The 23,668-nt window shown below is 40.6% G+C and overlaps 2 protein-coding genes across 15 annotated transcripts; one reads left to right on the top strand and one right to left on the bottom strand.

The window, feature by feature from the left end:
- The first annotated feature begins 2,066 nt into the window (after positions 1-2,066).
- On the top strand, positions 2,067-15,527 carry SRSF10 (serine and arginine rich splicing factor 10). Of its 11 annotated transcripts, none has more exons than XM_038531606.1 (7): positions 2,069-2,273; positions 3,906-4,010; positions 7,572-7,675; positions 9,184-9,346; positions 9,581-9,634; positions 9,769-9,870; positions 13,187-15,527. In XM_038531606.1, the coding sequence occupies exons 1-7, from the start codon at positions 2,209-2,211 to the stop codon at positions 13,245-13,247; spliced, it is 654 nt and encodes a 217-aa protein (XP_038387534.1). In that variant the 5' UTR covers positions 2,069-2,208; the 3' UTR covers positions 13,248-15,527. The 11 variants fall into 11 exon arrangements, with proteins under 11 accessions (XP_038387533.1, XP_038387539.1, XP_038387541.1 ...); XM_038531609.1 differs by lacking the exon at positions 13,187-15,527 and adding an exon at positions 12,953-13,180; XM_038531607.1 differs by lacking the exon at positions 13,187-15,527 and adding an exon at positions 4,455-4,817 and having other exon boundaries at positions 2,141-2,273; positions 3,906-4,077; positions 7,579-7,675; positions 9,769-11,826.
- Positions 15,528-16,842: 1,315 nt separating this feature from the next.
- Positions 16,843-20,768, bottom strand: PNRC2 (proline rich nuclear receptor coactivator 2). 4 transcript variants are annotated; one of them, XM_038531619.1, is made up of 3 exons: positions 20,614-20,768; positions 19,506-19,706; positions 16,843-19,190 (listed from the first exon to the last, which is right to left on the bottom strand). In XM_038531619.1, exon 3 carries the CDS (start codon positions 19,170-19,172, stop codon positions 18,753-18,755), a length of 420 nt encoding a protein of 139 aa, XP_038387547.1. In that variant the 5' UTR covers positions 19,173-19,190; positions 19,506-19,706; positions 20,614-20,768; the 3' UTR covers positions 16,843-18,752. The 4 variants fall into 4 exon arrangements, with proteins under 4 accessions (XP_038387547.1, XP_038387546.1, XP_038387543.1 ...); XM_038531618.1 differs by having other exon boundaries at positions 19,506-19,710; positions 20,614-20,709; XM_038531615.1 differs by having other exon boundaries at positions 19,506-19,710; positions 20,513-20,658.
- Positions 20,769-23,668: the final 2,900 nt, after the last annotated feature.

The following is a 23,668-nucleotide window of genomic DNA, read 5'->3' on the forward strand; positions in this document are numbered from 1 at the left end:
ATGCGAAGCAGAAAGCAACTCCACTTAGTAAATATTTGTACCTCACTTGTTCCTATGATTTCTCAACCATTATGAGTAATAGCAGTAATTGCTAACATTTAGAACAGACTCCATGGGCATGCCACCTGTGCAGGTTACATGGGGCTCCACACTCAAAACAACCCTGCACTTGGCTTAGTGCTCTTGTCATCTTAACAATTTTTGAAGATTTTCATTTTGCACTGGGCTCCAGAGATTATGTAGCCAATCCTATTAACATTTATAGGGCAAGGGGACCTGGATGGCTCAGTGGTTGAGCATCTATCTGCCTTTGGCTCAGTTTGTGATCCTGGGGATCCTACAGGGAGCCTGCTTCTCCCTCTGCCTGTGTCTCTGCCTCTGTGTCTCTCATGAATAAATAAATAAAATCTTTAAAAAAAATTATAGGGCAGACTGTTTATAAACCTTTATACATATAAAACTGAATGGCTGGAGTGCCTATGTAAATTTCCTCTATCTCAAGATAATGTACAAAAGACTGTTTTCCAGCTACTAAAAAATGTTTAATTCGAGAGAGGGGAGTGCTCAGCAAGACCTTCCTACACAACCTACACAACCCTCTGTCTTTAAAAAAATTTTTTTTGAACTTTCACATTACCATTTCATATCACAAATCTGCAATTACTGCACTTATTTGCTTATTTTCTATAAAAACATAAATTCCACGTTTTTCATCACTGTATTTCCAGCATCTAGCACAACGTCTGACACATAACAGGTAATTAATAAATGTTTTCATAAATTGTGTCCAAAGCTTCTTGGAAAAGGTAAAATGTAGAAAAACAATAGCTCTGCTACAGAGCACAACAGACCATCACCACCCATGTCAAGTCATGTAATTGCTTTGGGTGCTGATTGATGCAAAAATAATGCTTTTTGTGGCCTTTTGTAAAGTAAAAGCTCATTTAATTAAACAGTACTTGAGTCCCTGCTAATCTGCTTTGCAAAGTGCTACCTGCTACATGCCAGAGGCATTTTAATAGGTTATCCCTCATCTCCCAAAATTGAATCTGGTAGAGCAGGGAATGGTTCTCAATCTGTGGTCTGGGAAGGGTCCCTAGAACCCTCTTCAAAGAGTTAAAACCATAGTAAACATTGTCTTTTTCATGCGCAGTCTCTCACAAATACACAGTGGAGCTGCTGGGAAGCTACAGGATGTGTGATGAGGGGGGTGTGGAATGTGTGCTTGCGTGTTCCTGCGTCCTAAAACTTTCTCCATTTTAAATTCTAGCTCAGTAAATATTAACACCTACAACCCGCATAAACAGAAGCTCTTTGGCATTTTCCCTAATTTCTAAGAGCATGAAGAGGTTCTGAGACCCAAGAGTTGGAAGGACCCCTGCAATACAGGCCATTAGCAACAACAACAACAACAACAACAAAATAGCTGTGGATGACAGTGGAGATGAAGATGTGAGATTTGCATTGCATTGCAATCGAAAGGTTGAGAGCGGCCTAATCGGGAGGAAAGAGGCTGGAGAGGTGGAGGAAATGATGGAGAAGGGGGCAACCCGGGGCACGGGTCCTCCGGGAGTGCGCCCACGACGTGCAGAGAGCTGTGCGGAGGCACCCCCCCCCCCCCAACAGGGACATAAATCTCGTCCCCTTGCAGGTCAGCGATCTCATAAAAGCTAAGGCATAACTTGGACCAGACAGGAAATCGTACGGCGGTCTCTTCGATTTCTAATTTTTTAAATTGTCAGGTTAGCAAAAACTGTAAGCTTCGGGCGTAGGGGGTTAAAACCTCTACTTCCTGACTTGCAAGGGGAGGAAGGGAGGGGAAACCGGTGCAAAGCAGAAAAGGGCGGGAAAATAAAGCACGAAGAAAAAAAAAAAAAAAAAAAGAAAGAAAGAGCGGGCTTGGGGGAGGGGGAAGAGGCCGCGCCAGAAGCCAATGAATGAGAGCGAGGCTGCGGCACGTATCCACCCCCCGCCCCCGCCGCCCGCCTGCGCAGGCGCACGCCCGGTGATCTCGCGGGAAAGAGCCGTTGCCAGTCCCGGCGTCGAGCCCAGGTGGCGGGGGGAGGGGGTGGAGGCGGGAGTGAAGTCTCGCGAGAAGAGGCGGTTTCGTAGCGGAGCCCTCGGGCTGAGTGTCTGAGGATCTACCGCCGGATCCGCGGACGGTTTCCTGAGCCCGTTAGTGCCCCTGCCGAGACTCACGTCGCCGTCATGTCCCGCTACCTGCGCCCCCCCAACACCTCTCTGTTCGTAAGGAACGTGGCCGACGACACCAGGTGTGTACAGGGGAGGGGCTCCGGGCCTACCCGGGGAGGCCGCGGGCGCTTGGGGAGGACTCGTGCGGCGGCGGCGGCGGCGGCGCGCTGGGCCGGGGGAGGGGAAGGCGAAGATGGCGGGTCCCGCGCGGGCTTTCGGGCCCCGGCTAGGCCGCGCCGCCGCCTCACCCGCCGCGTGGGAGCGAGGGCGGCGCCCGGGTCCTCCCAGGCCGCGGGGGGGGGGAATTGGGGGAGGAACGCGGGCCGCGGGGGGGCGGTTGGGGGAACGCGGGCCGCGGGGGGGGGCGGTTACGGGGGGAACGCGAGCCGCGGGGGGGGCCGGTTACGGGGGAACGCGGGCCGCGGGGGGACCGGTTGGGGGGGGAACGCGGGCCGCGGGGGGGGGACGGTTACGGGGGGAACGCGGGCCGCGGGGGGGCGGTTGGGGGGAACGCAGGCCGCGTGGCGGGGTTTCGGTCTCCCCTCCTCCCTTGCACTCGGGAGCCCCTTCCTCCCGGCGTCTCGGTGCGCCCAGCCCCCGCCGCGGCCGAACGCCCCGCTCTCCGCATTGATCTGAAGTTCTCGTTCTTTGGGGTACACGCCCCCTCGGCCCAAGGGGGGGGGGTGTTGTTTTGTTTTGTTTTGTTTTTGGTAGTTAAATTGCAGCGAAATAACGGGATCGAGGGAGGGGCACGTGCGGCGAAGCATTCGCAACCCTTTTTTTGTTGTTGTGTTGTACTTCTGATTTTGAAAATGTTGGAGAGGTTTGGAGAAAGGGAATGTTGGAAATGGGAAGATAAATTATTCCAATTAGACGGTGCGAACTAGTTCTTCCCATCTGCCGGAAATAACCGGTCGCCCCTTTGAGAAGTGAGGTTTAGGACGCTGTAAAACTAAAATTGGATAATCCGGCTTTGTTCTCACCAATTCCCTTAATTGCTTGTAGTTGCCATCAGAATTTTTTTTTGAAAGAGGTCTCATCAGTAAAAGATATGTTAGGTTTCACAATCGCCCTAATCCCTGAAAAGGCAAATTTATTTTGGTACCCCTGTGTGACTTATATTTTTCTGTCCTAACTTTAGGTAGGAAAGTAAACTGTGTCCTAGAGTCTAGAATATTTTTCCTTTATGTCATTTTGACCTTTATGATTTGAGGAGTTACATTTGTGACTTTACAAACCTTTACCTCCTATTAAGTGTCCCACCCTGTCGCTAAAATTTTAGTATGGAAGTGCTTGATATTTTTCGGAGTACTAGTATTGGTTTGGTACTTTAAAAGAGAAACACTAGAAATACGTAGAATCTAATGCTACTGTGCCTTTTATGAAAAATTAAAGATGTGGTTAGAAACAGTAGATAAATTGTGACCAGGTTTCCTTAGGTGCCTTTTCCTGTTCCTGTAAAATAGTAATACAGACTGCATTGTCTTCCAGAGATCTTGGATCTTAGTGTTCCTTTTTCAGAAAAGAGATTGCCTGTATATTTTTATGCACTTAAAGTTGCCTCTTGATGTTGAGATTTAGAAAGCAAACGGTCACCCAGGGGTACGGCACAATCCCTTTCATTTATTCAGATTACAGAAAGATAGCTATTTCTTACAATTTTTTTTAAAGAAGTGAAAATAAAAACTGGGGGTCTTTTTATGATGTTTTAGGTCTGAAGATTTACGACGAGAATTTGGTCGTTATGGTCCTATAGTTGATGTGTATGTTCCACTTGATTTCTACACACGCCGTCCAAGAGGATTTGCTTATGTTCAATATCCTTTCTTCAGATGGCTGATTAGTGAGGGGTGTTGGAGTTTGAAATTCAAGTTTATGTAAGAGGTAACATCTAAAAAGTAGTTTACTTTTGTCCTCTAATGTTTTATGTCTTCAAATTTTTTGAAAATTAATTCTGACTCACACATTGCTCTTAACTATTTCTTAAAGTTAATCCAAAAACAGTAAAGTATTTAAATTCCCATTCATGCTGCTGAAACTCAAATCAATGATTATAGTATGTGATTTAAATTTGAATACACTCTGGTTGCTACCACCTATAATGTAAGTCAAATTAAAAGTTAATATGTTCTTGTGCTTAGCAATTAAAGTTTGGTATTGTCTGTTAATTTGAATCACTTGATCAAAAACAAATTGTATAACAATGAGGTAAACTTCTTTAATATTGTCCCCTAATTTGCTGTCCTCTGTTGTTACCTCAGAGAATGTAAAGCTGTACAGTTATGGCGACCCCAAAGAGAAAGCATGAAAGAACCTTTAGAGTAGAGTTCAACACTTAAGGCAAGTAGACAAGCCAAAGACCTCTTAAGGATCAGGCTTGAAGAGAAGGGAGAGTTTGGGAAAAGAAAAAATAAAGAAAAGCTGGAAGAAGGACAAGCCTAATGGGAGACAAAGCCTCGCTTTATCTACAAAAGGGGGAAAAGGTTGTTTTTCAAAGTTAAAGATAAAGCCATCTGTCATATTTGGCCAAGCATCTCATGACAAGTCCTTCTGACAAGCACTTAAAGAGTTAAAGGTCAAGATGAAGTTGAATGATGGCCAAGATTAAAGGAGTCATACCTGATGTATCCTACAGAATAACTTTTCCTTTTTTTTTTTTTTTTAATGTTTTGTAAGCAGTTAATTTTCAAAACTATTCTGGTTTGGTCTAGTGACAAAACCTGTAACTTGATTTATGTGGGCCTTGATGTTGTGATTGTGGTCTTGTATAAATGCACTCTCTCTTAGCTTGTCAAGTTAAAGTGTACCAGGATGTAATGTTAAGTTTAAACTCAGCATATTTCTGTTTTGGACCAGATGGTCAGATCCCATAGGGTAGTAGACAGTGCTCTTTGGAGTAGCATGAGGTTCTACGGTCAAGCCGACTCCACAGAGTCGTGCTTAAAATGGGAGACAGATGCTAGCACTGGGAACTACTTAGAAACAATTCTGGTAGTCTTGTAAGGTCAAATCCACTGGAGATAATACCTGTTTATAGATTTTAAAGTGGCTGGGGTTGGGGGGTGGGCGCACATACATACCCCTGACTTCTAAACTTAGCTCTCTGAAGGCTGCTGGTCCTGCACTGCTTTCCCACATACCATCAGTTAGCCCTGAGTGGATTGCAGAAGACATTCTCCTTTGTATGAGTACCTAATCAGAATCTATAGGAGGTCATTCCCTGACCTGGAGTTTTAGGTGACCTTTAACTTCCTTCAGTGAGACAGCAAAGGTTTGGGACTGTGGGCATGAGACTAGGAAATATTGTTACTGCTTAAATTCAGTAAGTCTCTTGAAACTTAGCAGGAGTCCTAGTGAGACTTAGGGGAAATGCTGAAAGCTGTTACTTCTACAAAGGTAGTTAGTGATCAAGGACAGGTGAGAGAATTGGTTGCAAAGCTCTGTTACAGAGAGAATAAGAGCTATATTTGGCTTGTGGTTGTTTTTTTTGTTTTTGTTTTTAAGCGATGCTTTCTGGCTTCCGTGTTGACCCAATTTTATCTAGGTTGGGGTGGCTTGGGAACCTGGATCAACAGTGATTTGACTCAAGAGTATGTGATACTTGGGCTAGAAGAGAGTTGTTATCCGTCTAAAGGAGAATCACATACTTATACCTAAAGTCTTTTTATATTCTTAAAATAGTTAAAAAGAAATCAGTCTCAGGATTTTGCAGATCCTGAGTACAAATTTCTCCATTACCAACATCAGATTGATATTTGACCCCGTTCCCAGTTAGCCTTTTCTTAACACGTATAGTAGAACTTTGCCGTGGTTCATCCAGCCCAGGATTCTGTTTTTGAGGGTAGGTCCAGAAAAGGAGTTAATCTCAATAACTTTGATACCTTTTAATTATAACCCTCTAAAAAGAAAATTATATTCTGTCCCCTGGGATAGTAAGTAGTATATCCATTAAGTGAACTTTTAAAAATACTTTTAGAGCTCAACTTCATTAATCTTGAGGGGTATTCCATTATAGTACTCAGCATTCTAAACTCCCTATCATCCTTTGCTTTTTCATGTTGAAAGCCCCATGACTTAGGACTTGGGGAAACCTGTCTTGCATTAACATGCACGTAATAGCTTCAGGACGAGAGAACTGGGAACTTGATACGGTTAACTCCTTTCAGAACAAAAAATAGGAAATCTGATGAGGCAGACCTTTTTGATATCTGAAATGGATATTAGTGTCAGTCTTGAAGGGAGTGTGTATCTTTGGCGATGTTTTTTAATCAGCTCAAGATCTGCTTTCTTGTCTCTCAATTTTGAGATATGTAAATGGAAAAGTTAGATTTTTAGGATAGAGTGAAAAATCTATACCCAGACTTAACCTGTTTCCCTTTCCAAAGCTTTTATATCAAACTGCTCTGAATATTTGTTTGGCTTCCATCAGAATGGTGGTTTTAAGAAAGGAGCTAAATTTGGGCAGAATAACTTTGTAAAGTCAAGGGTTCACATAGTTTTATTGCTGACAATGAGGGAAGAGGGCAAGGTGGCAGCAGCATCTCAAGTCAGAAAATGGTACTCGCAGACCCTCTCAGGTTTATATAAATGTTACCTTGAAATTCTCAGGTTAAAAACCAGTCCCAGACCCACTTCTTGCAGGAAGCTGTATTTTTAGTATTACAGTTAGGGCTTTCCAGTCCAGGAATCTTTAGAAATGGTCTGTTATTTTTTTGACCGCATGCTTTTATAGTCTGTGCATGGGTGTAATACGCTTTTGGTATAGTGATGTCTTGAGTATTTATTGCTTGATTCTGTCTTGATAATCCACAAGTGGATTGCATACCAGCCTTCACTGTATGGCATAAGGAAGACAGCTACATGAAGTAATAGTGTTAGGTATATCGGAGAAAAACAGCAAAATAAGATGGAAGTTAATGCTTTATCTCTTGTAAGGTAAGGTATATTCTGCTTGCTTACACAAGAACTATTGGCATTTTCTTTTTTTTCCTTAAACATAAATGAAAAACAGTTTTGGTTTTATTTTAAGAAATTTTTGTTTTAGTATACAGCATAGAGCTGATATTTTTTGTTTTGTAAAACTTTCATTAAAACTTGGAAACTTTTTGCTAGCATTACTTGGTAGTTCAGCTACAACAGATCTTTAATAACTTTATAATGTGTATTCACGTGTGTTTTCAAATGTATGCTGTAGGAAATCACAAGTGCTTTTAATGCTGTGAAGTGTCTATAGCCAAATTAACCAACCTAAATAAGTGAGGTCTGGATGATTTTCTAGAATAATATTGAAAGATTGTGAGTTGTTCCAGACTTGCCATCTGAGCATTCATTCATTATCAAAGTATGCAAAACTTCCCAAGCCCCTTAACATTTAGCACATTTGAGGATGTCCGTGATGCTGAAGATGCTTTACATAATTTGGACAGAAAATGGATTTGTGGACGCCAAATTGAAATACAGTTCGCACAGGGGGATCGAAAGAGTAAGTACCCTTATGCCTAATATATGTATATGTATAATACGTCATTTTTAAACAGTGCTTAGTATCTTCTTCTTCTTTTTTTTTTTTTTTTTGGAAGTATTTGCAATTTGTCTATCTGTTCGAAATCTAAAAAGATAATTTTTGAATAGATAATCTCACATACTTTGCAAAAAGGTAGAATGTGAAGATTAGAATGCCTGAAATACGTGTTTGGACTTTTTAAGAAAGTCGATCAATACTATGCGCTGCGGCGTGTTTAAATTACTGGGGGTGGAATTAAAAGGGAAATAATTTGGAAAGTATTGGGTCCTTTCAGCCATTTCTCTTCATAAAGACCTTCACAGTATAATTGGCTATTTGTGTGGGTGCTTGTCTGTGGAAATGAATAGATAGAATTAAACTGAGAAAAATTATAGGTGAAACCTAGAATTGATTTTATATTAGTTTGTGGTTTTTATTATGCAAGCAAACACCAGCTAATCAGGTGTAGGCTGCATGCTAATGAGGCAGGAGTACAGGCTTTGGAGTCATAGACCTGGGTTTGAATTTGGGCTCAACCATTTTGTTACCTTGGGCAATATATTAAGAGATGAATATAGCTGCTGAAGAAAGGAGGGGCATGGAAGTAGACGCTAACTGCCAGTAATTCTCTGGTTCTTGCATTGGGTGGTGGGTTCTTGGGTATTCGCTGTGGTATTTTTATAAACACACAGACTTCTAGTACTTGCTTCATAGACTTGAATGAGGTAATGGGAATTGAGGACTGTCCAGGGGTACTGGCTAAGGCATCCGATAAGTGCTCTTTTCCACTTTTGTTGTGTTCTCTCAGAACCATATAACCAACCATTATCACTGCATTTTGATACTAAAACATTGTTCCTAGGCTACCAATAAGTATTTTATCGTTGTTAATTGTATTCCTAAAAAGTGAAAAACGCACAGAATAATTCCAAATTATCATATGGTTCAGTCATTCATATTTTAATTTGGAAATTTTAAAAATGTGGTAAATTTTCCTCATGTTGGAGTTAGTGGCATATTTTTTGACAGCAAGCCAAATGGTGAAAAGGTCTGAAAAAAAAATAGTTGGGAAGATACTTGAAAGTATCATTTTTATTTTATTATTTTTTTAAAAGATTTATTATTTATTTATTCATGACAGACACGGGGGTGGGGGGGGGCAGAGACACAGGCAGAAGGAGAAGCAGGCTCCATAGAGAACCTGACATGGGACTCGATCCCAGGTCTCCAGGATCACGCCCTGGGCTGCAGGCAGCGCTAAACCGCTGCGCCATAGAGGCTGCCCGAAAGTATCATTTTTAACATAAAACAGTATTTTGATAGACTTCCTTAAAAACAAATCCCTTTTCCAAGATCAATAGTTGTATTAACCTTGATGCCGATTTAGGGGTATAAGGGAGGCAAATAAGGAAAATTTTCCTATAATTTGAAGACTTACTATATAAGGTATTAACATTTCTAAATATTTTGTTTTGTTTATTTCATAGCTCCAAATCAAATGAAAGCCAAGGAAGGGAGGAATGTGTACAGTTCTTCACGCTATGATGATTATGACAGATACAGACGTTCTAGAAGCCGAAGTTATGAAAGAAGAAGATCAAGAAGCCGGTCCTTTGACTACAACTATAGAAGATCTTATAGTCCTAGAAAGTAAGTGTGATGTGTGTAGTACAGTAATATTCAGAAAAGATTTATGTTTGTTAGCTTTTAATTTTTTAATATTTTGTACACTTTAATTATATACATTGAATGCTTCATTGAAACTAAAAATATTTTAGTGCTTCATTTAAAAAGTTTTATGGCTCTTTTTTTTTTTAATTAAAAATTTTAGAAGACTGTAAATAGACATTTGTCACTGTTTGCTCTTTCTGATGTACTTTTTAGCAGTAGACCGGCTGGAAGACCACGGCGTAGCAGAAGCCATTCCGACAATGATAGGTAAATAACTTTGCTTTGAAAAAGACTTAAACGTTTTTTCAATTTCAGAGTGAACTTTTGCTCTAAAAATAACAAATTTGATTAATATAGAATCTAATTTTTACTCTAATTGTATCTCTCCTCTGTTTTGAAAGATTCAAACACCGAAATCGATCTTTTTCAAGATCTAAATCCAATTCAAGATCACGGTCCAAGTCCCAGCCCAAGAAAGAAATGAAGGCTAAATCACGTTCTAGGTCTGCATCTCACACCAAAACTAGAGGCACCTCTAAAACAGATTCCAAAACACATTATAAGTCTGGCTCAAGATATGAAAAGGAATCAAGGAAAAAAGAACCACCTAGATCCAAATCTCAGTCAAGATCACAATCTAGGTCTAGGTCAAAATCTAGATCAAGGTCTTGGACTAGTCCTAAGTCCAGTGGCCACTGATAGTAAAAACCTTGATATTTTTAGGCATGTATCATTCATTTACTCATAGTTTGGTTTACTTAAATTATCAGGAATACAATGTTGCAATGATGCTTAAAAAAACACTTGTCAGTTTTCCCTGTACCAGGCAAATGGTTATAATTAAAATGATATGCTGTTGAGAAGCCACTCTTAAGAGTCCAGTTTGTTTAATGTTATGGGCAGCTACCAATTTGTGGTGTCTCTGTATATTTTTGTAAAGATTCTCATTTTTTATGCTTGAAGTATTGGTGAAAAGATGTTGGTTGACCATAATTTGCAACATTGTCTTATTAAAAATAAACTTTCATATCCATATTTGGTAGAACTGTTAACCTAGAAATGTAGCTTGCTAATAAGATAGAATGATACAAAAGTGAAGTTGTAGCCACAGTACAACACTGATCAGACACATTTAGGTTCAGGGTGGACCTTTTTGTCTTGTTAAGATGTCTAGGCCCGTGATAATAGTTAATTTAAGACAGAGCGTGGAATAGTTCTTTTGTTAACCCCGCTGTCTTGGGGAATGATGCCAACCGCGTTAAGTAGGATTGGGGAAGATTGAGTTTTTGACTGAAACATGGAGCCTTCACTACTTTTTCTGGTTTCTTGAAGATTTGGAACATAAAAACATCGGAAGAACTCACCTTAAAATTTGAGCAGGTCAATGATGGCAGAAATCATTTTAAGGGGAAAAATGCTCTCATGTAGTTACTCTAAACTTTAAGGAGCATTGCTGGTCATATTGCTTAGTTTTCTTACTGCTATTAAAAAGCAGCAAGTAAATTGTTTCAAAGTAGGTTTTGTTTATGCATATGCAGAGTATAAAAACTGAATTTTGATGCTTCTAGCACCTGCCCTGTGCATTTGTATCAAAATTCGTCTACCACTTTATGAAGGAGGCTTGTTCTTCACACCTCAGCTTATTTCACATGAGGCAAGTTGAAAGAGAACACTCCCATTCTAGGTGATTCTATGGTGCCATGAAATTTAAAATATATTGGAAAAAGAATTAAGAGTCACATCTCTGAGTTTGATTATCAATGTAGTACCTGGCAATAAATACCTGACTTTAAAAAAAAAAAAGACCCTAACCACTTATAATTTCTAGCATTTCTCTGAGAGATCGTTTGGGGGGCAATAAAAAGGACATGTCCAATCTCATTTCAGAATAAAAGCTAGCATCTTTTAAAATTTTAGATTGCTTGCTTGCAGGTATAAGAAAGATTGTGGGAAAACGATTCCTTTTAGAGGATTACTTTTTTTCAATTTTGGTTTTAGTAATATAGGCATTGCCTGTAAAAGAACAAAAGATGGTTTTTAAATACTGTTTGTGGAATGTGTTTAAAGGATTGATTCTAGAACCTTTGTATATTTGATAGTATTTCTAACTTTCATTTCTTTACTGTTTGCAGTTAATGTTCATGTTCTGCTATGCAATCATTTATATGCACGTTTCTTTAATTTTTTAGATTTTCCTGGATGTATAGTTTAAACAACAAAAAGTCTATTTAAAACTGTAGCAGTAGTTTGCAGTTCTAGCAAAGAGGAAAGTTGTGGGGTTAAACTTTGTATTTTCTTTCTTATAGAAGCTTCTAAAAAGGTATTTTTATATGTTCTTTTTAACAAATATTGTGTACAACCTTTAAAACATCAATGTTTGGATCAAAACAAGACCCAGCTTATTTTCTGCTTGCTGTAAATTAAGCAAACATGCTATAATAAAAACAAAATGAAGGAAATAATGATTAACTGGAATTATTATAGTTTTGAATGAAATTCTAAAATAACAGTGGAAACAATTCTTGTAGATTTAGGAATATTTTAAATCAGTGTTGCACTAGGCACAACTAGCTTTTCTTTGGAAATGATAGATCCTGCCAGAAAGGTACATCTTTTATATACTATTAAAAATTCCTTATGTAATGTCAGAGTTTCATGATTGCATATTAAGCCCCTTGGGTTAAATAATAGAGATTATTGGTAGTATTAATATAAGTATTAAAATGAAATTTGAGTCCGCTAATTGTAAGTTTATATTTTCATTATTGGATGGTCCAATACTGCTCTTCCCCGTCCTAAACAAGATGTATTGGGCCTTATATTTATGGCTTGATTTAAAATACTTCTGCATTGAATGTCAGTGAGCAGTTAATATATTAAGTGATAACCACTTGGGGAAACTGGTTTAGGTATGTTATGGTTTGAATTCTAGCTACTATATAATGACAACAATTTTAACTGATACTTAGTATTTATGATGTGCCAGACACAGTTCTAAAAACTTGCTGTGTTAACTCATTTACTTTTCATAAAACCTAGGGGAAAGATACTTTGAGTAACCCCATATCACAGATAAGGAAATTGAGACACAAAGGAAAGGCTGTAAAAGGCAGATCTAAGATTTGAGCCCAGGCCTAGTCCTTATTTATTTTTTTTAAAGGACTATAATTTGAGAAAACTAGATTGAGGAGATATCCCATTGAAATTGTTCAGTCTTTGTGTAGAAACAGAAGGCCTGATGATCTCATTTTTGTTTTTATTTATGTCACTTAAAATGTCCCCCCCCCCATTTCCTTGAGAACTCTATATGTTACTTCTAAAGTGACATACCTAACAGCTTCAAAAGGACTAAATTACAGTTGAACCCATGATAGTTAGGATCCTACTCATACTTGATGAGGATCCTTACACAGTGCTTTGATTTTGGGCTACATAGTTCTACAATTATGGAGGATCTACTGTGTGTCTGGCACTGTTATCAATATTAGAGTAGGTCATATGAAGACTCAAGTGAAGACTGACACTTCACCTCTCTTTTTACTTAAGATCTCTCTGCATTTTGTTTTGTTTTGTTTTGTTTTGAAGCCAAGTAAGCAAGAAGAAAAATGACAGATAATGCTTCAGTGAGAAAGGAAAGGTGCTACATAGAGTATGAGCTGTTAAGTTTACAACCCAGGGAAAAGACCTGGGAACTATTGTACTATTCTCTTGAAAATTTGGCCCAGTAAGCTGCTACATCCAGTTCAACTAACAAAATCCTGTATACCACAGAGAAGAATAAAGAAAACCAAACTGACAAACATCCTTCTTTTATTTAAGACCAAACTGCAGCTGGAATACCCAGTACAGTTCTGCTTACTACACTTCAAGAAAGATCTGAGAAAGCGGAAAAAGAACCAAAGAAGGGCAGTTCAAGCGACCAAAGGGTGGGTGGAAGGTGCTGCAGTATGAATACTGTACGAATATTTTGACTCTGGTCTGAAAAGATAAAAGAATGTTATCGAAACTACATGGAATAATTGAAGTCCCTTCAAGTTTGAAAGTAAGCATTTTAGGACAAATAAAAGGAAATTCAACTTTGTACTTGTGGAAACTAATCCCTAAATCTGAATAGGTTTATATTGATTCATGGGTAACAGGTCCATAATAAATGATTGGAAACTAGGATGTCTGACTATCAAGGAAGACAGCCATAGTCTCTCACAGTGCCTCTGTTGGTCTGTCTCAAACTGAATTGGGTGAGAAAAGGTATGGTCCAATATAAACTTTTTCTTGGTTATCTCTTAAAGTCAGTTCCATGTTCGCTATTGGCAAATCTTGCCTTTGTTTATTCCAGTGCCAGTGTTTTTCTGCTTAATGGTTTGCTTTGTTGGCATCTAAGTTTATTGACTTGTATGCCATGTGCAGTTTACATCTTCCTTACACTCTTTCCCAGGTAAATTCCAATTCTGATACTTGACATCTAGCTAAGAGGGTCCATCTCTTCTCACCTCTATCCTAAGTCAGTATATTCAGCAAACATTTATTTACAGAGCCCTTACTGTGGGCAAAAATTGTTCTGGGTAATTGGGGAGAAAAATAGAAAATTCACTTATTTAATAAATGTCTACTGAGCACAATCTAGTGAATCATTACAGTACAGCCTCATTGTTTTGAGGTGTATTATTCGTAATTATTTTACACCATTCATATCTTAACGTAATTATAAGACCCAGAATACTATCAAAGATAATTTTGTGGTTATCTGACATTTAAAAGTATCCAGTATTTCTGTTTGCATCCCATTAATACAAATAATGAAAAAATGTTTTAATCTGTAATAAACTGATTTATTGTGCAGTGACTGTAATATACTAGAGTTATATTAAATTGTTAACTCTGCCTCCTCAAACACATATTAGGCGATAATCCCAAAAATAAGTATTTAACTGCATTAGATATAAAGGAGACTCTGGGTGCTATAATTAGATTATTTTGAGGCAGACAGAGAGCTGTTATCCCAACTGATTTAGTATGGTTCTGTAATTGAGAAAATGTTCACCAGATTATACTTTTTAGTGATTTACATGTACATTTTATAGGGGACATGTTCTGTGTATAGTGAATAAATAACTTTTATAGTATCACAAAAATGTTTTGGATTCCTTAGTTCCTTATTAGGATATGAAGTTTGTTATACATGATTCTTCATCACTCACATTTGAGTTTTGTCATATTTCTGCCACATTTTAGCTGCTTTCCGTGGGAAGTTACTCATCTAAAAATATGGAAGTGTTTGAGCCTTTATAAAAAATTTTGAAAATATTGCACATAACTACAGAAGATATGAAATGGAAGTATTTTTACCCGTTTGATGAAAAAATTTTTTGCAAACTTGCCTAATATCACAGCGAGTAAGTGGCAAATTCTAGGTTGGAGTTAATGGTTTTTTCATGTGGTTCCTCTACTGCTGTTTTGTGCCTTTTTTTTTTTTAATGGGAAATTTTTTATAACATAAAAAATAATATAATGGAATCTACAGTTCATGTAGAAGGAAGATTTAATAGATTTATGGAAAAATATATCAAAAGTTACTTTGTAATCTTCCTGAATGAAAAAAAGGTTCAATATAACCTGAGATCTCACAACTAATTGTGACAGCCTGTCTCCATTCTGGCTTTCCAAATTTCAGTCTCCTTCTATTGCTTTTTTGACCATACTGTTGTTTACAAACTCCTGAGATACTTTGAAAAGGGGAAGCTATGACCTAAGACAGCACAAAGATAGTTGAGGAATACTCTAAATGGTATTTCTACCAGGAAGTTAGAGCCGTTCTAATTGAGAAATGAAGAAAGCTGCCTATTTGTTTTCATTCAGCTATTGACATCTTTAAGACATAGTTGCTATGGAAAAGTTTCCTTCTCTTGGGTTTTTTCCCTCTGCCCCCCTCCTCCAACAGTGTTGGTTATGTTTATTGCATTGTGTTTCTATGTATTTTCTAACAGTTGTTTCGCCCTATTAAAGTTGGGATTCTTTATTTGGAATAAAAAGGCATGTAAATTCCTTTTATTGATAATTGACAGAGTAGCTTGTAAAGAAGTAAAAGGCCTTTGTGTGTAGTTTTTTGTAGATCCCGTCTCTGAACACTAGAGTGAAATAAACTGGTCTAGGAACTAAAAAATGTGTCCCCTCCTCCCCTCTTAGGTTTAGTTCTGCCTTCCAGGTTTGTGGCTGGGTAGGCCTTCCTCATTTGCATGAGAGGCTTTAGAGATGTACTTTGTCTCCTGTTTTATAGAGTAATTGCCGATGAGAATGCAATTAAAGAAAAACCCAAAAACCTTTGTTTTTTTTTCCTGCCTTGTGCTTGCTTTTGGAAATAGAACTTAACTAGAAATTAAATGTAAAGCTAGGTCATAGACCCAGATTCCATCATACTGTACACCATCAAAAAAATGACAAATTTAAGTTCTGACAGTCTTAAGGCAAGGCTACATGGCTGACTTCAGCCTTAGAGGATAGGTGGTTTCTCTTTACAACAACTTTTTGGTTCTCACAAGTACAATAGTTTGGGAAATTCCTGTAGGCTAACCAAAATTGTAAGTAACTCTTCTGAGAGTGAGATGTTATGATCATTAACCTTTTCCCTAGGTTATCCCTAGCTATTAAAAACTTTATGGTTAGTAAGCCTTTTGTACTTGATCCTCAAGTCTGGAACACTTCCCACTTGAGTCGATCCTAAGCCCAAAACTTAGTATATATATTGTATAAATCCAATGAAGTTTCACTGCAGTTACAGAAAATTGAGTTTGACGATCCTTGGCATTGTTCATAGACCTTACACTGGGAATATAAAAAAAACAAACTGAAGTTTTGATTTTCTCCGAATCGGTTATTTGCTGTTTGCATGATAAAAGTAATGGCATTGCGCTGGGGTTCACCACCTATTAAACTAGTTGAAGCCACCTCCCCCCCCCCCCCAACTGGAACCAAGTGTGGTTCTTGTGATGCCTTCCCCCCCAAAAAAAGTTCCCTGGTGGAAATTATACTTTTATATATTAACATGCAAACACTGGACTCCTGGGGGAGCTCAGTGGTTGAGCATCTGCCTTTGGCTCAGGTCGGGGTCCTGGGATGAGTCCCACATGGGGTTCCCCACAAGGGGCCTGCTGCTTCCTCTGCTTAGGTGTCTGCCTCTCCTGTGTCTCATGAATCTCCTGAGTACTAAAAACCGACAAACACAAGAGTTAGTTTGAGGAATCCTTTTTTTCTTTTTATCTTTTTTTTAAATTTATGATAGAGGGGGCAGAGACATAGGCAGAGGGAGAAGCAGGCTCCATGCACTGGGAGCCAGACGTGGGATTCAATTCTGGGTCTCCAGGATCACGCCCTGGGCCAAAGGCAGGAGCTAAACTGCTGCGCCACCCAGGGATCCCCAGGAATCCTTTTTTTTCTAGAAACCTCAGTCACCTTCGAATGTAGGAAAAGGAAGAGACAGGTGATTGAACCTGCTTTATTTGACTTGCCAATGAATCAGAAGCTTAGTTTCTAAAGTGTTCTGTGGCCTTTTACTGTTAAGCCTACTTGGGTGGGGAGCTGTTGTAGAACTGACCCAAATGTCTTTATCAGCAAATTGGTTACCTCTTAAACAACAGTACTTTCATTTTTCAGTTCAGTTAATTATGTGCATTCTAAAATAGTAAAGATAGTCATAACAATCTTTTATAAAATACAAACAGGCCACTGGGGGGGGAAGAGGCAATTTTATTTTTTAATTTCATGCTTGAAATTCACAAATGTACATGAAGTACTATGTAAACTTTAGGATAGCATTATTTGACTTGAGCAATATCACCTCAATCTAAGTTTAACTGGGGAAATACAATTTGGCCATTCTGCTTTAAAATGTCAAAAAGCCACCAAATTAGAATAGGGCACTTAATTTTTAAATTGAGTCTCCCATACAGATTTGTAAGTTGTCTACGGCCATACCACCCTGAACGCGCCCGATCTCGTCAGATGTGTAAGTTAATGTTGGATTAATTTATATTTAGGTAAAACACGTTATCAAGATATTATGCAAGAAATTACATCTTTTGCATTAATGGTCCCCTGGGTTGCACTTGGACTAGTAACAAAATATATACTGACATCATACACTAAACTATATTCATATTATAGATTACAAAAATTATTGAAAGCCAGAATGAATCTTTAGGGTTGGAGGGACCTTTAATAGTTTAATCTTTGGGCTTAAGAAAGAAAAATTAGTCCCATACTGCATCTCACATCTCTTAAAAATAGGAAGTGTTTTAGCAGCTTAAAACCTTTAGTTATATAAAACTTATTACACTAGGATTTACTTTGAAATATAGTTTACAACCAGATCAATTATACATACACTGGCACTTTAGCACAAGGGCAAACTTAAAAACAATTTGTTTTGGACCTTTAAAATCAGGCCATAGTATAAAAACAGAGTCCATGGTCTTACATTCAGCAAATTCATACTAAAATATTCTATTTTTGTAGGATAAATGCCAACAAAACTTTACATATGCTACAAGTTTATTACATATATTTACATGGCTCTTTCCTAAGGTACTTAAAACTTTCACATTATACAGCTCCCCACTTCAAGTAAGCTTTGCAGGGAATGATTTGAGACCACATCACCGTCAGAATAGCTTATGCAGTGCTGTAATACAAAAACGTATTTTGAAAGCTACTCAATGACCACCAAATACTGTTTCTGTAAGAAATGGTTTTGGTGCATTAGTTGGCAGACACCCAGTGCATGAAACAAACGGCCATTGGGATATATGGTCTCATCTAAATTAGATAGCCCCTAGTGCCCTTTTCCACATTTCACCAGCATAGTTTTACAAAAATGCAACTATTCTCTAAGAAAAACTCATATTTTCTTTTTGGCAGTGCATTGGGTTGTTGTCATATTCCTGGTTTGGGTGTTTCTAGGACTTTAAACTGTTAAATATTCAACTACTCCAATCCCTGTAGGTCTTAACTGGATGCTTATAATCAGATTCACTAGCTTCCAACAAGTAAAACTACTGATCCATGAATGATAATCTTAAATTAGTATTTGTGCCCAGCAGACCATAGGAAAAGTTGATTACCATTCCCCAAATCTAAATTTGACAGGTTTAAGAGTTACTCAATTGAGAACACAATATCCAGTACAATTCTCAATAATTTAGTTACTTCAAGTTGCACTGATACTACCATTACATCACAGTGCACACTACACGTAAAACAGTTAAGATGAAATCTAATGTTTTCTACATTAATTAGCAATTTTACAGATTAATTCCCTAGTGAATTTGGTCTGAAACAACTGACAACTACCCTTAAATAGAACTAAATTTAAACATTAGTATTTTATCTTATTTTATACCTGTACTTTAAGTAAGGTTTTAAGTTGAAATGTCATTATTTCCTTATCAGAAGGATTAAAGGAAACTGGAACCCAGTGGCTTGGTGGTTTAGGAAGAACACTTGGTGATGGTGGCTCACTAAACTTGGCTCCAGCGTAGTTCTGATTAGTTTGAGACTTAAAAAGTAAAGTGGGACTTGATAAGCTAGAGTTCCAGTTTTGATTATTTGGAAAATTTTTGTTCTTCCCCCCATTTTGCATGGCCTGCCGTGCAGCTGCTGAGGAGGTGTAAGTGTGTCCTCTTTCTTTTTTCTTGTGAACAATCTTCATTTGGGAATTCTGATCCTTGGTCTTCTGTCTGTTAAGCTGTTGCTGGTTCTTACTAACGTTTCTCGACTGAGGGGCTGGAATGTTATACCTCTCTCCACCACCCATCTTCAGCTTCTTTGTCACCTACACATAAATGGAAAGAAAATATTGAGCAAAATTCCAGTAAGAAAAGTTCAAAACTTGAGGAAGGTTATGTAGCCCCAAACTTGTAACTCCAGAATTCATTTTGGAAAGAATCAAAACTGCTCTTCGGCTGCTTTAACTTCACTGTATATTTACACTTCATTGTATGCACAGCCTTTATTACCTTCTTTATAAAAGGCTCAATCTGAAAATCTGAACACTTTATTTTATTTATTTATTTATTTTTTTGAACAATCACTTTAAAAATAAAGACAACTGGTTTAGGAGGTTCGTTCCAAAACATGAATTTTGTACCTTTCGGTCTGCTTTTCGGATCGCAGGATTTCCACCACCTGTCCCCTTCCTTGCTGCCAAGCCCAGGATAAGAGATGTTGCTTTCTGCCGGATCCTTTCCTTTGTCTCAATACAGAAGTTTTCATGGGCCGATCCGCCGAGTTCAGCCTAGGAGCTGAGGCCAACATCGGAGTCTCCTAGCACACAAGCTTGAGAGAAGTCCTAGCTAGGAAAGTAGAGATCACTCCGTTACTTCAACTCAAAAAACCTGGGGGGAACGGGATGGTTCATATGGACTCCAGAAATACAGTTAAGAATGGCCGCTTCGTGAACTAGTTAATAAGACAGAAAATCCTCTTGTCCCTGTCCTCCGCGGACTCCGCCCAGCCCGGCGACCCGGGGGCGGGGGCGGGGTCTGCAAGTGTCCCCACGAGTTACATTTCCCCCCCGGGGAGGGTGGGGACTTTCCTGTCTCACGGATCCAGTCACCAAAATGTTCAAAGCAGGGAAGCATCAGCTTTTACAGCCACTCCCAAGAAACCGGCCGAAAAGGAGTTTTCCTCAAGAGACCACGTTTTTAAAATCCGCTTCGAATATTCCCATCTCGCGGCCCATCACGTATCGCAACACGTCGACGTCACGGAAAGTGTCCCCCTTCAGTTACGAACTCTCGGCTCCTCCCCATCTTCAAGTTTTCCCAAGCCACAACCTAAGCCAATTTCCCATCTCGACTACACGGAAAGGGCTCGGGGCGAGCACCACGCACTCCCGGTTCCACCCCTATCCCAAGGAAGCCGGGCACCCAACCAACGAGCCCCTTCTTTCGGGAAGGGCAAGGGCCTTGCAGACGATTGCAACAGCCCCCGGGTCAGTCGGCGCGCGAGCCCAGAAGGTTCGGGTTTTCCGGGCGGCCCCCGCGGCCCCCCGGCCGCCCGCGCCCGCCCCGGCCCCCGGTCTCGCCGCCTTCCCCCAACAATGGGGAGCGCGGCCGCCAACATGGCCGCGCCCGCGGCGCCGCCGCCACTCACCGACTTCAAGCTCGGGACGGCGGCGGCGGCGGCTCCTGCTCGGCGGCGAAGCCCCCCTCCCCTCCCAGGGAGAGACGACGCACGGAGCGAACGAAACCCACGGGCACCGACGAGCTAGCTGCTGACCACCTCGGCGTCCGGACTCGACCTCCTCCTTCCGCCTCTACCGACAAAATGGAGGTGGCTGCGAGCGCCGAAGCGGGGCCGGGAGGCAGGGCGGCCAATCAGCACGCGCCGCCGCGCCGCCTGGCCAATGAGAGGCGCGCCGCCGCCTGTTGCTGGGGCCGGCCGGGCCGAGGGAGGAGAGCTTGCGGCCGGGTTTGAAATCCTTCCCGAGAGGTGCATGTCGGGAACAACTGCTGCGGCCCCGGCCGCCGACCGCCGACCGCCGACCGCCGGCCCCCCGCGCGCCCCGCCCCGCCCCTCCGCCCCGCCCCGCCCCGCCCCCGGGGTCGGTCCTGCCCGCGCGCGCTGGGCGCCGGGGAAGGGGCGTCAAGCGCCCTCCTGGCCGCGGCCCCGCGGCTCCGAGGAGGGCGGAGCGGGACCGGACCGGAGCGGCTCGGCTCCGAGGTGGGCTCGCTGGGCCCGTGACCGGGTTTCACCGACGGAAGATCCTCAACAAAGTTGCCTCCCGAGCGCCGGCCGCCGCCCGCTCTGCTGCTCTCGCCCCCTCCTTCTCCTCGGTCGCGAGAACGTCCCTGCAGCCCCCCGCCCCGGTTGGCGCCCGTTGCGGTTCCCTCTGGGGTCCCCCACCGCGGCCTCCTCGAAACTTTGCGAAGGGGCCTCGCCTGTGAAGGCGATTCCCGCACATGCGCGGATCGAGTCAGTGGCTCCTTTGTGTCCCCGCGGGCCCCTGGCTTCGGCTAGAGCCCTGGGAGTCAGGGCGACCGCGGGTCCCCGCGTCCGCCACCAGGCCCCCGGGGGCGAGGCCGCTGTCGGTGTTTGGGAACCCGGTGTCCCGCGTTGTAAGTGCGCGAGAAGAGCAGCGGCGCCTGGAGCCTCGTGACCCCGGCTGCGGGGATCCAGCCCTCCCCGCGGGGACCCTGCTTCTCCCTGTCCCCGTGTCTCTGCCGCGCTCTGTTTCTCATGAATGAATAAATAAATGTTTTAAAAAGAAATAAAAGTTTGTTGAGGGAATGAGGCTCCCTTAGTCCCCTTTCCTCCCAGGTGTGTGTCGGGGGGGTAAAGCTGTAGTTCCCTTGATTATTCCAGCGAGGCCCAGCGAAGAGGGAAAGGCAACTTCTTTGGGGTACATAGATAAGCAATCCAAAACGAGTGTTTTAAAAGAGAATGCCAAATTCTATGAACATATGAACATGTTTATTGCAGGACTTACACTTTTTATGAGTTTCACATAATTCTTTTTTTTTTTTAATCTGCAAGTGTTTTGCTACCATCATCCCCCACCCCTGTGTCTTTCTAGCCGTGGACCTTATGTTTTCTTAAGAAAACTTATTTAAGCTACTGCATTTTAAAAGAGAAGTTTGTTAATCAAATTAATTTGGTAAAAAAATATAGAAGAGATATTTTTGAGCATGGGGCTTTCTGGTGCTAATCATATTATAGTCAAATAAGATGTGTATAATAAGCATCTGCTAGCTTACTGAAAGTGTAATCTGTTTCCTAAAATCTCAAAAAGCTAGCTGGCTTAGACATCTGGCCAGATAATAGCCAGGCTGTATTTAATGAGTTCCGACTTTCAACTTCAGAAAAGATCCTTACTTTGATTTTTTTTTTTTTAAATATGATGGTTTGTAAAGTGAAAAGTCTGGTTTCAGTCTGAGCACTTTATTTTTCTGATTATTCTTAATAGCTAAGATTTATTAAACGCTAAATGCTTATCACTGCATTTTACATATTCTATCTCATTGAATATTTATCTCTAAATGCATTCTTTTTTTAATATAAAATCAATTAGCCAACATACAGTACATCATAAATTTCAGATGTAGAATTCAGTTATTCATCAGTTGCATATAATACTCAGTGCTCATCACATCACCTGCCCTCCTTAATGCCTATTACACTATCCCCCCACCCCCTTCCCCTCCAATAATCCTATTTGTTTCTTGAAGTTAAGTCTCTCATGATTTGTCCCCGTCTCTGATTTCTTCCCGTTCAGTTTTCCCTCCCTTCCCCTATAATCCTCTACACTCTTTCTTATATTCCACATATGAGTGAAATAATATAATTCTCTTTCTCTGATTGATTTAACACAATACTCTCCAGTTCCAGTTCATCCACATCGATGTAAATGGTAAGGTTTCATCCTTTTTGATGGCTGGGTAATATTTCATTATGTACATATGTACATATAATATTCCATATATATTATATATTATATATTATATTCTATTTTTATATAATATATATTATATTCCATTATATATATATATGTATTCCATTGTTATATATGTCAATCAATCACATCTTCTTTATCCATTCAACTGTCAATGGGTATCTGGGCTCTTTCCACAGTTTGGCTATTGTGGACATTGCTGCTATAAACACTGGGGTACAGATGCCCCTTGAGATCACAACATTTGTTATCTTTGGGGTAAATAGTTCAATTGATTGGTCTTAGGGTATCTCATTTTTTAACTTCTTTTTTTTTTTAAGATTTTATTTATTCATGAGAGACACAGAGAGAGAGACAGAGACACAGGCAGAGGGAGAAGCAGGCTCCACGCAAAGAGCCCGATGTGGGACTCGATCCCAGGACTCCAGGATCATGCCCCAGCCCAAAGGCAGGTGCTAAACCACTGAGCCACCCAGGAATCCCTATTTTTAACTTCTTGAAGAACCTCCATACTGCCTTCCAGAGTGGCTGCACCAGCTTGCATTCCCACCAACAGTATAAGAGAGTTCCCCTTTTTCTGTATCCTTGCCAACATTTGTTGTTTCCTGAGTTGTTACTTTTGGCCATTCTGACTGGTGTGAGGTGGTATCTCATTGTGGTTTTGATTTGTATTTCCCTGATGATGAGTGATGTTGAGCATTTTTTCGTGTGTCTGTTGGCCATTTGTTGTCTTCTTTGGGGAAATGTCTGTTCATGTCTTCTGCCTATTTCTTGACTGGATTATTTGTTTCTTGGGTGTTGAGTTTGATAAGTTCTTTATAGATCTTGGATACTAGCCCTTTATCTGATATGTCATT

The sequence above is a fragment of the Canis lupus genome, chromosome 2 (assembly GCF_011100685.1).
Source record: "Canis lupus familiaris isolate Mischka breed German Shepherd chromosome 2, alternate assembly UU_Cfam_GSD_1.0, whole genome shotgun sequence".
Lineage (NCBI taxonomy): Eukaryota > Metazoa > Chordata > Mammalia > Carnivora > Canidae > Canis > Canis lupus.

Coding starts and splice junctions, on each gene's coding strand:
- SRSF10 (XM_038531604.1), top strand. CDS start 2,209: ATGTCCCGCTACCTGCGCCCCCCCAACACCTCTCTGTTCGTAAGGAAC. Junction 4,011..7,571: donor AGAGGATTTGCTTATGTTCA/ATATCCTTTCTT, acceptor AACATTTAGCAC/ATTTGAGGATGTCCGTGATG. Junction 9,635..9,768: donor AGCCATTCCGACAATGATAG/GTAAATAACTTT, acceptor CTGTTTTGAAAG/ATTCAAACACCGAAATCGAT.
- PNRC2 (XM_038531619.1), bottom strand. CDS start 19,172: ATGGGTGGTGGAGAGAGGTATAACATTCCAGCCCCTCAGTCGAGAAAC.